Below are 15,858 nucleotides of genomic sequence, written 5' to 3'. Positions count from 1 at the left end.
AGCTAACACCTGGGATCCTTAATGAGGATAGAAGAGGACAGATTTGGAAAAGCAGGAGTGAATCGCAGAGTCTGCGAAGGTCAAGCAGATTAAAAGAAAAAGAAACAAGGGCTTCAAAGCCTGGAGGCGTGTCATGAAACAGTTTCCTCGGCTTTAAGTGCCTCTCGCCGGGTTGACTCTTTAGATCAGGCATCGTTTTAGACTGAGGCATTACCCTGGCAGATCTCCCGTTTCTCGTGGCCTTCATCCCAAGAGGCTTCTAGTGCTCCAAGTACGGTTAGTGGATTGCTAACAGGTTCCAGGATTTTACAGTGTTGCTTTTGGTTTTTGATCCAGTACATGGAAATTTCTGATTGCTGATTTTTACTGTGGCTTTTTGACTGTGCATTTTCCTCTGTTTTGTAACCATTTTTCATCAATAAAAAGGGATTGTTTTTCCTACAGTCAAGTGTGGTGGACGGTTATCTTAGTGTCTCGTTTCCTGCTCTGTGTTGCAACAGTTGTGTCCTTTGTTTTGATCTGTGAAACGTTGGAAAGTATGAGAGCAACTATGACAGAGTGTGGCTTCTCAGGCCTCCTATGAGCTACAAAACCCGGAAAGAAACAAGAATAAGAATACAAATGTCTAGAATAGGTATGAGCCAACTTCGACCCTCCAGGTGTTTTGGACTTCAACTCCCACAATTATCGGCTGTTAGGAATTGTGGGAGTTGAAGTCCAAAACACCTGGAGGGCTGAAGTTGGCCTATGCCTGCTCTAGAAGAAAATTTGTGATGAATTGTCAGTCCGCATCCTAAGTCTCCAAAACAGAGGAAAACAAGCTTGCCCATCTCATAGAGAAAATCAGAGGAATGCATTGGGAAACATATTCATGAGAATGCCTTGCTTAAGAAAATCTTATAGAATTAATGGGGTCACCACCGGTCAACAGGCAAGTATTAAATATTACTGGCATTTACACCAGTTCTCTTTTGAGTAGTTGGGGGGTGATTGGTTGCACCTTTGACCCATCCACTGCAGTTTGTGTTCGAATGAACTGCATGATCCCAGATTCTGCTGTTGATAAGCAGCATACCAAGCAGTAATCATCACGAGATTCGTTCAAATGTCTCCACAGTTTATTTTTCATACAGTATTGCAACAGATTTCTACAAAACATTATATTAACAGACTGTTGTTGTTGTTTACAACACCATAAAGAAAATAATCAGGAAATGCCCAGCAACCAAAAGGAAGGAGGAAGTCCTGATGGCTCTTTGTCATATAGGATGGAGCAACAGCACCCTCCTGTGGCTGGATTCGAGCACAACCTCCAAGGAGCCAAAAAGCTGGATGTCGACAAAACATACCTCCTTTTTGTTCTGTCTGCCTCTGTCCTGTTTGCCCCAAATGGTATTGAATGTTTACTATGTATGTGTACTATGATCTGCCTTGAGTCCACTCGGGGAAATAGGGTAAAATATAAACTTGTTGTTGTTGTTGTTGTTGTTGTTGTTGTTGTTACCCTGCTTTATCTTTCTGAAAAGAGATCAGGAGTGGCTAGCACTAAAAATAATACAATATACAGTTTCAAATCTGAATAACATACAAATAATAGCATACGAATAAACTATCCAAAATAAACAGCCAAAAATATTAAAACAGGTAAAAACATCAAAACTAATTGAAACCCAATAACATGCCTAAACTATTACACAACATCTGCTGGATCCTTCTCAAAAACTACAAACTGTGTGGATCATAATAAATTGTGACAAGTTCTCGGTGGGATGTATGGGAAGACCAAGTCACCGTGTCTGTCTCCTGAGGAATCTGTATAACGACCAATTAGCAGATTCCTCATGGAATAACAGACTGATTCAAGATTGGGAAAGGAGTACAGCAAGGTTGTATACTCTCACCCAACCTATTCAACTTGCATGTGGAACACATCATGTGACATGCAGGGCTTGATGAATCCAAAGCTGGAGTCAAAACTGCTGGAAGAAACATTGACAGCCTTAGATATGCAGATGATACCGCTTTGATGTCTGAAAGTGGGGAGGAGTCGAGGAGCCTGATTAAAAAAACTCTAAAATTATAACAGCAAATAAAGAACATCATTCAAACGGGGAACTCGTTTTCTGCTTCCTTGGAGACTAGGACGCGGAACAATGGCTTCAAACTACAAGAGAGGAGATTCCATCAGAACATTAGGAAGAACTTCCTGACTGTGAGAGCCGTTCAGCAGTGGAACTCTCTGCCCCGGAGTGTGGTGGAGGCTCCTTCTTTGGAAGCTTTTAAGCAGAGGCTGGATGGCCATTTGTCAGGGGTGATTTGAATGCAATATTCCTGCTTCTTGGCAGAATGGGGTTGGACTGGATGGCCCATGAGGTCTCTTCCAACTCTTTGATTCTATGATTCTATGATTCTATGAACTCAGACAAGAAACAATTAGGGACAGCTAATCACCCCTCAACAAAGGATTCTCCCAGGCAGTAACAAGCCACACCTAAAAACTGTCAGGCCATCAAATGCTAGTCAAGGTGGCCAATTGAAACATCCACACTTAGCTCCAACAGGCAAGAGTTCTTTCTCCCACCCAGAGATATATACAGTAAACCCAATTTTCCTAACTTTCACCAGACCTCACAACCTCCGAGGATGTCTGCCATAGATGCATGCAAAATGTCAGGAGATAATGCTTCTAGAATATGGCCATATAGCCCAAAAAACCTACGACCCAGGGTAAGGTAATATTTGCATGCATGGTGATGGATGCATGTATATGTGGTGTGAATCCTCAGTAAAAATGCACTTCTCCTTTGTTTGTCAGCCATATAATTGTGAATCCAATATAGTTACATAAAATCTGTATGTCTAGAGTCATTCTTTGTGTAAAAGTTCTGATAGAACTCTCTCACACTGGAAAATACAATAAAAAGAACCTGTGTTTTAGTTATTGAAAAGTTATTCATGATACAAAGCCGCCTTGAGTCCCCTTTGGGACTGAGAAGGGCGGGGTCTAAATATATTTTATTTATTTATTTCAAACATTTGTACCCCGACCTTCTCAACTCAGGGCGGCTTGCAGCATACAAAAACACAATACAGCATGGCATTACGAAGTAGGTGAAAACATTAGGTTAAATTCCGTTTAAAATATTATTATCAACCATATAGCCATATCTGAGTCTGATTCAGCGAGCGACGACCCAGTCCAAAGCCTGCCCATAGTCATTTCTCAAAAACATTGTACTCCTGGTCAGTTGTAAGGCCGAACAGGGCATAGGGTTACAGCCTGTGCTAGATGGGGTTACACTTCCCCTGAAGACGCAGGTTCGCAGCTTGGGTGTGATCCTGGACTCATTTCTGAGCCTGGAACCCCAGTTTCGGTGGTGACCAGGGGAGCATTTGCACAGTTAAAACTTGTGCGCCAGCTGCGTCTGTACCTTGGTAAGTCTGACTTGGCCACGGTAGTCCATGCTCTGGTTACATCCCGTATAGACTACTGCAACACACTCTACATGGGGCTGCCTTTGAAGACTGCCCGGAAGCTTTAAATGGTCAAGCGGGCGGCAGCCAGGCTACTAACAGGAGCAGCGCTCAGGAAGCATACAACTCTGCTGTTGCGCCAGCTCCACTGGCTACCAGTCTGCTACTGGGCACAATTCAAAGTGCTGGCTTTAGCCTATAAAGCCCTAAACGGTTCTAGCCCAACTTACCTATCTGAATGTGTCTCCCCTTATGAACCTTCCAGGAATTTAAGATCATCTAGGGAGGCCCTGCTCTCGATCTCACCTGCCTCACAGGCTTGCTTGGTGGGGACGAGGGACAGGGCCTTCTCGGTGGTAGCCCCTCGGCTGTGGAACTCCCTTCCTGGGGATATTAGATTGGCCCTCTCCTTCCTGACATTTAGGAAAAGAGCAAAAACCTGCCTCTTCGACCAAGCTTTTGGAATGTTGGGAATCAGCTTGTGTTTGTGTTCCAGGATCATGATGCTTCTGATGTGGGCAACGATGTGGGCAATGATGTGAGAAATGATGAGGGAAATGATGGTGCCGAGGCTGAGGTGCAAGATGGAGATGGTTTGGTCAATGATTTTCATGCAGACAATGACAGAGAGGCCCCAGTGCAAAGGGCAGTTTCTCATGAGAATATTCCTGCTGGGCATAGGGGATGATGGTTTACTCCCTCTCTCTGTGAGCTCTCAAGATTTGGGTTTGGAAAACCATCTGACACCTGGAAATTTTAATGAGCAGTCAGAAAGGGAGTTAAAAAATGGGCGGCTGGAGTTCAGCCAGGACCGAAAACAAACTCAAAGTTTACGTCACTCTGTAAGGCTTTGTCAGATACAGGTAAGAGGCAAGGATGGGGGAAAACGAAACCAGTTTCTGGGTTTTGGGATATAAGGTTTGCTTCCATAGAAAACCTGTTAGATCAGGCATCGTTTGGAAACCAAGTTCATGTGCCATGGAAATCTTGTTTAAGGGGCCTCATTCCTGTGGATACTTCTAGCCTTTTGGTGTTGACTAGCAGCGTCTGGATTGTCTTTGCATCCTGTTGATTCCTATCTGGATAAATATTGCCTTAGATTGCTTTTATATCTTCTGTGGGAATTGCTTTAAGTTACTGCATTTTACTAATCTTTTACTTTTTGGAACTTTCCTATTTTCTTACAAGCATTTCTTTCTACTGGCTATTAAGCTTCAATAAAAAGGATTGGTTTCCTCACTCAACGTATGGTGTGTTTTAAAGTCAGAGGGCTTTTCCTGTCCTGGAGTGCAACATGGAACCTCACTGTAACCAGATAAACTCAGTATTGTGAACTAATATGGAATGGCTTAACGATGCAAATGGACATAGCGTACCTGGATTTCAGTAAGGCCTTCGACAAGGTCCCCCATGACCTTCTGGCAAGGAAACTAGTCCAATGTGGGCTAGGCAAAACTACGGTGAGGTGGATCTGTAATTGGTTAAGTGGACGAACACAGAGAGTGCTCACTAATGCTTCCTCTTCATCTTGGAAAGAAGTGACAAGTGGAGTGCCGCAGGGTTCTGTCCTGGGCCCGGTCCTGTTCAACATCTTTATTAATGACTTAGATGAAGGGCTAGAAGGCATGATCATCAAGTTTGCAGACGACACCAAATTGGGAGGGATAGCCAATAGTCCAGAGGACAGGAGCAGAATTCAAAACGATCTTGACAGATTAGAGAGATGGGCCAAAACTAACAAAATGAAGTTCAACAGTGACAAATGCAAGATACTCCACTTTGGCAGAAAAAATTAAATGCAAAGATACAGAATGGGGGACGCCTGGCTCGAGAGCAGTACGTGTGAAAAAGATCTTGGAGTCCTCGTGGACAGCAAGTTAAACATGAGCCAACAATGTGATGTGGCGGCAAAAAAAGCCAATGGGATTTTGGCCTGCATCAATAGGAGCATAGTGTCTAGATCTAAGGAAGTAATGCTACCCCTCTATTCTGCTTTAGTTAGACCACATCTGGAATATTGTGTCCAGTTCTGGGCACCACAATTCAAAAGAGATATTGACAAGCTGGAATGTGTCCAGAGGAGGGCGACTAAAATGATCAAGGGTCTGGAGAACAAGCCCTATGAGGAGCGGCTTGGGGAACTGGGCATGTTTAGCCTGAAGAAGAGAAGGCTGAGAGGAGATATGATAGCCATGTATAAATATGTGAGAGGAAGCCACAGGGAGGAGGGAGCAAGCTTGTTTTCTGCTTCCTTGGAGACTAGGACGCGGAACAGTGGCTTCAAACTACAAGAGAGGAGATTCCATCTGAACATTAGGAAGAACTTCCTGACTGTGAGAGCCGTTCAGCAGTGGAACTCTCTGCCCCGGAGTGTGGTGGAGGCTCCTTCTTTGGAAGCTTTTAAACAGAGGCTGGATGGCCATCTGTCAGGGGTGATTTGAATGCAATATTCCTGCGTCTTGGCAGGGGGTTGGACTGGATGGCCCATGAGGTCTCTTCCAACTCTTTGATTCTATGATTCTATGATTCTATGATTCTATGACATGGATTTAAACCCAGAAGTCATTGATTTTAATAGTTTTAAATTGTTTTAATATGAATTTTATTATGTGATTTAATCTGTTTTAAACGATGTATTTATGTGTGTTCGGCATCTAATTGTTGCCAATCTGTACACCGCCCTGAGTCGCCTTCAGGCTGGAAAGGGTGGGATAAAAGTGTGGTAAATAAAAGTGTGGTAAATAAAAGTGTGGCAGACAAATTGCTGTCAAGACTATTTCCCGAATGCCTGGTCCCAAAACCATGATTTGAGCTTCTTTGTAAAGGAAAGGAGGGATGGAGCTGACCTAATTTCTCTGGGGAGCATGTTCCAGAGGCGGGGAGCCATCACTGAGAAGGCCCTGTCTCTTGTCCCCACCAAGAAGGCAGGCTCGAGAGCAAGGCCTCCCCAGACGAATTTAAACTCTGAGGCAGGACGTAGAGGGAGATACGTTTGGACAAGAAAGCTGGGCCAGAACTGTATAGGGCTTTATAAGCCAAGATCCGCACTTTGAATTGTGCTCGGAAGTGGACCGGCAGCCAGTGGAGCTGACACAATGGAGGGGGGGTACTCCCTGTATGTCGCTCCAGTGAGTAATCTGGCTGCTGCCCATTGAACTAGTTGAAGTTTCCAAACAGTCTTCAAAGGCAACCCCACATAGAGTGTGTTGCAGTAATCTATTTGGGATGTAACAAGAGTGTGGACCACGATAGCCAGATCAGACTTCCCAAGGTAGATAGTAAATAAATAAAGAAAAAAATATAGACGATGTTTCTTGCTGCTCCAAAGAATAGGACCTGAAGCAATAGCCTCCAGATGAAATATCACCAAAGCAGAAAAGAGTGGTGCTGTTGAAAGAAAGAAAAACCCAATACAATATGAGCTGAAGAGAAGAGGTATTTGCCATTGAAATAGCTCCTGGTCATATGTCTCATTGCTGTCAGTTCAATGGTTTCTCTCTTAAGTGGATTCTCTCATGTACTACTAGAACAAAAGATATCCCACGGAAGAACTTCCTGACTGTAAGGAGAGCTGTTCAGCAGTGGAACTCTCTGCCCCTGAGTGTGGTGGAGGCTTCTTCTTTGGAGGCTTTTAAACCGAGGCTGGATGGCCATCTGTTGGGGGTGCTTTGATTGCGATTTTCCTGCTTCTTGGCAGGATGGGGTTGGACTGGATGGTCCACGAGGTCTCTTCCAACTCTATGTATGGATTCTCTGGCGTTTCACAATATTTTGAGCGCTCCTAGCATGCGTAAAGTTTCTTCCTTGTGTGAATTCGCTGGTGCCTCACAAGGTGTGTTTTCTGAGTAAAATATTTTCCACACTCCGGACACCCGTAAGGTTTCTCCCCGGTGTGTATTCTCCGGTGGTTCACAAGATGCAAAGAGCAGCCAAAACATTTCCCACACTCGACACATTTATACGGTTTCTCCCCTGTGTGTTTTTTCTTGTGGTTCACAACTCTTCTGCTTTGAAAAAAATAACAATTCCCACACTCCTGGCATTTGTGCGGCTTTTCTCTCGTGTGGATTTCCTGGTGGCGTAAAAGGTGTGATTTCTGAGTAAAACACATCCCACACTCCTGGCATTTGTATGGTTTCTCCCCCGTGTGGATTCTTTGGTCTGCCTTGGGAGCTGAACATTTTTCACCTGTCTCACACGTGTGTGGTTTCTTTCCTGTGCAGTTCTTCCGATCCAGCTCAAGTTGTGATTGGTGATGAGCCAATTCCTCACATTTCAGGCGTTTTTCACCTGCGTGGATTTTCTGATGCTTCGAAAGGCCAACTTTTTGAATGAAGCATTTCTCGCACTCCTGGCACTTGTATGGCTTCTCTCCCGTGTGGATCCTCTGGTGGCGCGCAAGGTGTGGCTTCTGAGCAAAACCTTTCCCGCAATCCTGGCATTTGTAGGGTTTCTCTCCAGTGTGGATTCTCTGGTGCTTCGCCAGGTTGGACTTTTGAACAAAATATTTTTGACATACGTCACATTGGTATAGTTTGTTTTCTACATGGCCGCTCTGACTCAGCTCAAGCTGTGAATTGTGAAAGCAGCATGTAGTACACTTTCCGGATTCACTGGATGTGTGGGGCTCCATTCGGATATCACTTTCTTCCTCCGATGGCTGGGCATGCCGGCTGGTAAGATCCAGCTTTTGCCAAAGACATTTCTCATATTTAGCACAGGCATCTGTTTCCCTCCAATTTCCCACTGCAAAGAAGAAAAAAAACAAGGGAAAAGTCCAATTTTGCATGAAAAAAAGAATTTTAGGGCATGGGAAAGGGGTTAAATCAAAATAATCCCAAAGAGAAAAGAAGGTTCTGTACAAAAGAAGAGATACATTAAGGCACTGTTTCTCCACCTTCCTAATGCCGCGACGCCTTAATAGAGTTCTTCATCTTGTGGAAATTATTTCCATTGCTACTTCATAACTGTAATTTTGCTACTGGTATGAATCATAATGTAAATATCTGATAAAAAGGTAAAGGTAGTCCCCTGACATTAAGTCCAGTCATGTCTGACTCTGGGGTGTGGTGCTCATCTCCATTTCTAAGCCGAAGAGCCAGCGTTGTCCATAGACACCTCCAAGGTCATGTGCCCAGCATGACTGCATGGAGCGCTGTTACCTTCCCGCCGGAGCGGTACCTATTGATCTACTCACATTTGCATGTTTTCGAACTGCTAGGTTGGCAGAAGCTAGGGCTGACAGCGGAAGCTCACGCCGCTCCCCGGAATCAAACCTGCGACCTTTCGATCAACAAACTCAGCAGCTCAGTGCTTTAACCCACTGCGCCACCGGGGCCCATAAATATCTGACATGCAGGATGTATTTTCAATCACTGAACCAAATTTGGCACAAATAACAGATACGCCCAAATTTGAAGACTGAGGGGGTTTGATGGGGATTGATTTTGTTGTTTGGGAGTTGTAGTTGCTGGGATTTATAGTTCACCTACGATTAAGAGCAATCTGAACTCCACCAATGATGGAACTGAACTAAACTTGGCACACAGAACCTGCATGAGTAGCACAAAATATTGGAAGGGTTTGGTGGGCACTGACGTTGAGCTTTGGAGTTGCAGTTCACCTACATCCAGAGAACACTGGACTCAAACAACGATGGATCTGGACCAAACGTGGCACGAATACACAATATGTCCAAATGTGGACACTGGTGGAGTTTGGGGAAATAGACCTTGACAATTGGGAACTGTATTTGCAGGGATTTATAGCTAATCTACAATCAAAGAGCATTCTGAACTTCACCAGCAATAGAATTGGGTCAAACTTCCCACACAGAACCCCATGACGAACAGAAAACACTCTGGGTTGTTGTAGGTTTTTCCGGGCTATATGGCCATGTTCTGGAGGCAATTTTTCTCCTGACGTTTCGCCTGCATCTATGGCAAGCATCCTCAGAGGTAATGAGGTCATTACCTCTGAGGATGCTTGCCATAGATGCAGGCGAAACGTCAGGAGAAAAAATTGCCTCCAGAACATGGCCATATAGCCCGGAAAAACCTACAACAACTCATGGATTCCGGCCATGAAAGCCTTCGACAATACAGAAAACACTGTGTTTTCTGATGGTCTTTGGTGACCCATCTGACACCCCCTCGCAACCCCCCAGGGGTCACAACCTCCAGGATGAGAAACACTGCATTAAGGGAACTATTGACTGATATATAAACTCAATTTTCCTAGTTCCAACAGACATTGTTCTGTCGCCACTGGACCTGAAATGAAGTGCCTTTAAGAGAGGATGTATGGCTTGGATCCAGCGAGAAGCCAGGGCCCCCGAAAAGAAGCCTTTAGAGAAATTTCCCTTATTAAACAGTCTTTATGAGGCTTGAGCTTAAATATAACAGTCTTTTATTGATGAACAAACAGGAATTGTAAAGCTTTCTTAACAGTCTTGCAATCTTGTTCAAAGGGAACAGGCACTATCTTCAAAAACCTTGTTTAAAGGAAAATTCCCCTTTCTAGCTCCTCCCAGGCTGCAGTGAACCTAAACCTTATTGATGTGGATTCACTACCGGGCTGAACTGCATCTCAACGCCGAGCGAACCTATCAAAAGGCTTGTAATCACTTAGCTGCTTTGATGGTTAGAGCTGTTATTCCCTCCGGAATTCCTCAGGGCTGTAAGGCTGTTTCCCCGGAACCTTTGGGAATCTTTAGAGGCTCTCAAGACTGTTCTCCCCCGGAAAGTCTTAAGGGACGAAGCCTTTGCACAGGAAGACGTCTGTATACATCCTCTGCATTGACTTCCTTTGCTGAGACTAACTGAAAAATGGCCCCTTCCCTCCAAAAAAACCCAGAGAGGGGCAGGACCAAGGATCCTAACTATAATAGACAGCTGGCTTGCCCTATGATTGCAAACTATAACAGGAAGCCACCCTGCTGCAAAATCCCAAGCCTGGGATTGCAAACCAACATTTAATTCAAAGCAAATAAAATTGGAGCTCCTGGAACAGCTGTTCCAGAACAGACCTCACTACCTCTGAGGATGCCAGCCATAGATGTAGGCGAGATGTCAGGAGAGAATGCCTCTAGAATATGGCCATTTGGTACTAATCAAGGTGGCTAATTGCAATATTCACACTTGCCTCAAACAGACAAGAGTTCTTTCTCCCACTGTGGACATTATTCCACAAATATATAAACCCCACATGCCCAGTTTCCAACAGACATCACAACCTCTGAGGATGCCAGCCATAGATGTAGGTGAGATGTCAGGAGAGAATGCCTCTCGAATATGGCCATTCAGTACTAATCAAGGTGGCTAATTGCAATATTCACACTTGCCTCAAACAGACAAGAGTTCTTTCTCCCACTGTGGACATTATTCCACAAATATATAAACCCCACATGCCCAGTTTCCAACAGACATCACAACCTCTGAGGATGCCAGCCATAGATGTAGGTGAGATGTCAGGAGAGAATGCCTCTCGAATATGGCCATTCAGTACTAATCAAGGTGGCTAATTGCAATATTCACACTTGCCTCAAACAGACAAGAGTTCTTTCTCCCACTGTGGACATTATTCCACAAATATATAAACCCCACATGCCCAGTTTCCAACAGACCTCACAACCTCTGAGGATGCCAGCCATAGATGTGGGCATAACGTCAGGAGAGAATGCTTCTGGAACAAGGCCAGACAGCAAATAAAGAACCCTGTGATAGGTTTGACTTTAAGTTAGGAACAACGAGAAGGCACATAACAACAACCAGGACTCACAGGATTCGGGACAGAGAATGTTCATCCTTACCTTGCAAGGGGACCCTGCCATTGTCCTCCTGCCTGATGGTCCTCTGCCTGAGGTCCAATTGAGCCTTCTCTGCCATGGGGAATTCAGAGGTAACTTCTATCAAGAGATCTTTAACCTGAAACAACAATGAGGATTCAAGATACAGAATGGGAAGAAGGACAAGAACACAGCAAATATCTTTGAGGAAGGGCTTTGGACACAAATGGTTTGTGATCCAACCACAACCCAATCAGGAACAAGTCAGTAGCTCAGTAGCCCGACGTGAAAAGGCGATTTATAATATAAGAGCTGAACAAAGTGGAATGTGTATGATACCTTGGTTATGAATGCCAAGAAGCCCACGGAAAGAACACTGGATGGTCTAAAAACAAATACTGCTTTGGCTTATGAAAGCCTATCCCAGACCCATACCATATACACATGAATGGAAAACGAAATGTTGGTGGACAGGAAAAGATATTTGAAAATGGGCTTAAAGACAACCTCAAAAACTGTGGCATAGACACTGAGAACTGGGAAGCCCTGGCCCTTGAGCCCTCTAACTGGAGGTCAGCTGTGACCAGCAGTGCTGTGGAATTCAAAGAGTAATACTCCTGACCTCACGATCCTGGGGGGAAAAACAACTATGGATTGTCAATGTTGCAATCCCAGGTGACAAGAAAATTGATGAGAACCAACTGGAAAAGCTGACACGTTATGAGGATTTAAAGATCGAACTGCAAAGACTCTGGCACAAGCCAGCAAAAGTGGTTCCAGTGGCAATCAGCACACTAGTGCAGTGCCAAAAGACCTTGGCCTGTACTTTAAAACAATCAACGCTGACAAAATCACCATCTGTCAACTGCAAAAGGCCACCCTACTAGATCTGCACGCATTATTTGCCGATACATCACACAGGCCTAGACACTTGGGAAGTGTCCGACATGTGATCCAATACAACAGCCAGGAGAGTGATCTTGCTTGCTATGAACTCATCTTGTTGTGTTAATAATAATAATAATAATAATAATAATAATAATAATAAAAAACCACACAGTCCTAGACACTTGAGAAGTCTCCGACATGCGATCCAATACAACAGGCAGCAGAGTGATCTTGTTTGCTGTGGATTCATCTTGTTGTGTTTCAAATAATAATAATAATAATAATAATAATAATAATAATAAATTGTCGTATCAGGAGAGATTTGAGAAACTGCAAGTCGCTTCTGGTGTGAGAGAATTGGCCTTCTGCAAGGACATTGCCCAGGGGACGCCCAGATGTTTTGATGTTTTATCATCCTTGTGGGGGGTTTCTCTCATGTCCCTGCATGGGGAGCTGGAGCTGACAGAGGGAGCTCATCCGTGCTCTCCCCGGATTCGAACCTGCGACCTGTCGGTCTTCAGTCCTGCTGGCACAGGGGTTTAACCCACTGCACCACCGGGTGCTCCAATAATAATAATAATAATAATAATAATACATCACAGTCCTAGACACTTGAGAAGGGTCCGACATGTGATCCAATACAACAGCCAGGAGAGTGATCTTGTCTGCTGTGGACTCACCTTGTTGTGTTTCAAATAATAATAATAATAATAATAATAACAACAACAACAGCCAGGAGAGTGATCTTGTTTGCTGTGGACTCATCTTGTTGTGTTTCAAATAATAATAATAATAATAATAATAATAATAACAACAACAACAACAATAACAACAACAGCCATGAGAATGATCTTGTTTGCTGTGGACTCATCTTGTTGTGTTTCTAATAATAATAATAATAATAATAATAATAATAATAATAATAGTAGCCAGGAGAGTGATCTTGTTTGCTGTGGACTCATCTTGTTGTGTTTCAAATAATAACAACAACAACAACAACAACAACAACAACAGCGACAACATCCAGGAGAGTGATCTTGTTTGCTGTGGACTCATCTTGTTGTGTTTCAAACAATAATAACAATAATAATAATAATAATAATAATAATAGCAGCAGTCAGGAGAGTGATCTTGTCTGCTATGGACTCATCTTGTTGTGTTTCAAATAATAATAATAATAATAATAATAACAACAACAACAACAACAACAACAGCCAGGAGAGTGATCTTGTTTGCTGTGGACTCATCTTGTTGTGTTTCAAATAATAATAATAATAATAATAATAATAATAATAATAATAATAATAATAATAATGGTTCTTGGCCTTTGCCTGAGTCAAGAGGAAGCCTCCAGCTTGGACTACCACCTCCAAAATCCCCCACTGCTTCCAACACAGATCTTAGTATCTTGGAACCATAGAATCCTAGAGTTGAAGCATCCAGTCCAATCCTCTGCCAGAAACTAAGCACCCCTGACAGATGGCCAAACAGCCTTTGTTCAACCCCCCCCCCACCCCCCAAGAAAGCCTTATTCCACAGCCTTTGCTTAAATACATCTCCTCCACCCCAGAGACAGTATTATTCCAGTGCCAAACAACTCTTACCATCAGGACATTCTTCCTAATGTTTAGATGGAATCTCTCCTGCAAGATGCCATCAAGGCCCCTTCTGTCTTCAGGATCCGCTACGTCTGGCTCATCCATCACTGTTGTTGTTGTTGTTGTTGTTGTTGTTGTTGTTGTTGTTGTTATTTTCTACACCAATGAATCCACAGCTGGGATCAATGTGATCTGTCCCCTTTTCTTCTCAGAGTAAAGATGTCTGCAGCATCTTCTAAATCCAATACGCTGGTGCCTTAATCTGCTGTCCGTTCAGCACCAGCCAGATGTTAAACCCTTTCCAATCCCATCAATCCTTCCCATTCCGGATGGGTTGGAACAGGCATAGGCAAACTTGGGCCCTCCCTCCAGGTGTTTTGGACTCCAACTCCCACAATTCCTAACAAACCCAAGCAGGAGAGAGCAAATAGCAAAGCACAGGACAAAAGAGCAAAGGGGGCAGGGCTTGAGGGCCAAAGTGACCCCCCTCTGGAGGACTGCCTTCTCTTCTTTCTCTTTGGGAATCCCTCTCTATCCTTTTAACCCTTCCTTATGCCATGCTGCTCAGGTCTCTCTTCTCTCTGGTTTGCTTTTGAAGCTGGAAGGGACCCCTCCTAGTCAGGCATTTCTCCCTGTAGAGAATAGGAAAATATTTTTTTCCCCATAATGGCTGGATGCACAAATGTGGAAGGATGCTGGCCCTAATACTAGTGGGCAGATTTTGTTCATTTTCATGGTTTACTCCTTTCTGTTGAAATTGCTCATGTGCTTGTAGAATCACTGAGTTGGAAGAGACCTCATGGGCCATCCAGTCCAACCGCATTCTGCCAAGAAGCACGAAAATCACATTTTCCTTCCTACCTTTTTCATTGCTATCATATCCAGAGTTTTGTCATTTTGTGTCATGCATTTGGCCCGCCCATTGTGTTTGATTTTCCATTATGTTATTTTGCCCTGTTTATTTTACTCGAATGGCTTATTTATTTTATTGTGATGTTATTTTTGTTGTTTATATTTTATTTTGCTGTAATGTATCGCTGGGCTTGGACTCATGTAAGCCATTCCGAGTCCCCTTTGGGGAGATGGTGGTGGGGTATAAATAAAGATTATTATTATTATTATTATTATTATTATTATTATTCAAAGCACTCCCAACACACGGCCATACAGTGTCTGCATGCCAATGACTTAAATCTAGAAATAGTTTTCTAAGATCTACAGAGACACTCGCCGGAACACCTCAGCAAGCGAGAGTCCAAAAGTGGCAGGCTCAAACTCAGAACCTCAACCAATGGCTGATACCCAATGAGAGACTCTCCCCTGGGCACACAGAAGACTGGGCGACTTGGAAGGCGCTGAACAGTCTGCGCTCTGGCACCACGAGAGGTAGAGCCAATCTTCAGAAATGGAGCTACAAAGTGGAGTCCACGACATGCGAGCGTGGAAAAGAGCAAATCACTGACCACCTGCTGCAATGCACCCTGAGCCCTGCCACATGCACAATGGAGGACCTCCTTGCGGCAACATCAGAAGCACTCCAAGTGGCCAGATACTGGTCAAAGGACATTTAATCAACTACCAAACTCACAGTTTTTGTATTTTGTCTGTTTGTTTGCTTTGTTCTGTTAGAAATGTAATATAATTTGATTGGTTGCACTGACACGATAAATAAAATAACACAAGCTGGATGGCCATCTGTCGGGAGTGCTTTGAATATGATTGTCCTGCAGGTCATAGGTTTGAATCCGGGGAGAACGTGGATGAGCTCCCTCTGTCAGCTCCAGCTTCCCCAGAGATTAGGACAAGGAACAATGGCTTCAAACTACAAGAGAGGAGATTCCATCTGAACATGAGACTGTGAGAGCCGTTCAGCAGTGGAACTCTCTGCCTCAGAGTGTGGTGGAGGCTCCTTCTTTGGAGGCTTTGAAACAGAGGCTGGATGGCCATCTGTCAGGAGTGCTTTGAATGCAACATTCCTGCTTCTTGGCAGAAGGGGTTTGGACTGTGTGGTCCACGAGGTCTCTTCCAACTCTTTGATTCTATGACTCTAAGTCCCTGGATAGTATATGTTAAGGAAATAGGTTTGCAAACAAAACAAAGCATGCAAGTTTC

At 43.9% G+C, this 15,858-nt stretch overlaps 2 protein-coding genes across 2 annotated transcripts in view; one reads left to right on the top strand and one right to left on the bottom strand.

Moving 5' to 3' along the window:
* The window catches only part of LOC132765774 (zinc finger protein 850-like), a 1,095,673-nt gene that overhangs the window by 971,724 nt on the left and 108,091 nt on the right, over window positions 1-15,858 (top strand). The gene's annotated exons all lie outside the window — the stretch shown is intronic.
* On the bottom strand, window positions 5,843-14,248 carry LOC132766131 (zinc finger protein 79-like). The gene is made up of 3 exons (XM_060760499.2): window positions 13,753-14,248; window positions 11,285-11,399; window positions 5,843-8,220 (listed from the first exon to the last, which is right to left on the bottom strand). Exons 1-3 carry the CDS (start codon window positions 13,849-13,851, stop codon window positions 7,256-7,258), a joined length of 1,179 nt encoding a protein of 392 aa, XP_060616482.2. The 5' UTR covers window positions 13,852-14,248; the 3' UTR covers window positions 5,843-7,255.

Source organism: Anolis sagrei, chromosome 2, assembly GCF_037176765.1.
Source record: "Anolis sagrei isolate rAnoSag1 chromosome 2, rAnoSag1.mat, whole genome shotgun sequence".
Classification (NCBI taxonomy): Eukaryota; Metazoa; Chordata; class Lepidosauria; order Squamata; family Dactyloidae; genus Anolis; species Anolis sagrei.
Note: the sequence above shows the minus strand (reverse complement) of the source record. Positions and strands in the feature narration are given on the sequence as shown.

Excerpts from the sequence above, each read along its gene's own strand:
- LOC132766131 (XM_060760499.2), bottom strand. The coding sequence starts at position 13,851 with ATGGATGAGCCAGACGTAGCGGATCCTGAAGACAGAAGGGGCCTTGAT. Across the intron at positions 11,400-13,752 it reads TTAGGAAGAATGTCCTGATG|GTTAAAGATCTCTTGATAGA; the intron begins GTAAGAGTTGTT and ends TTGTTGTTTCAG. Across the intron at positions 8,221-11,284 it reads TGGCAGGGTCCCCTTGCAAG|TGGGAAATTGGAGGGAAACA; the intron begins GTAAGGATGAAC and ends TCTTCTTTGCAG.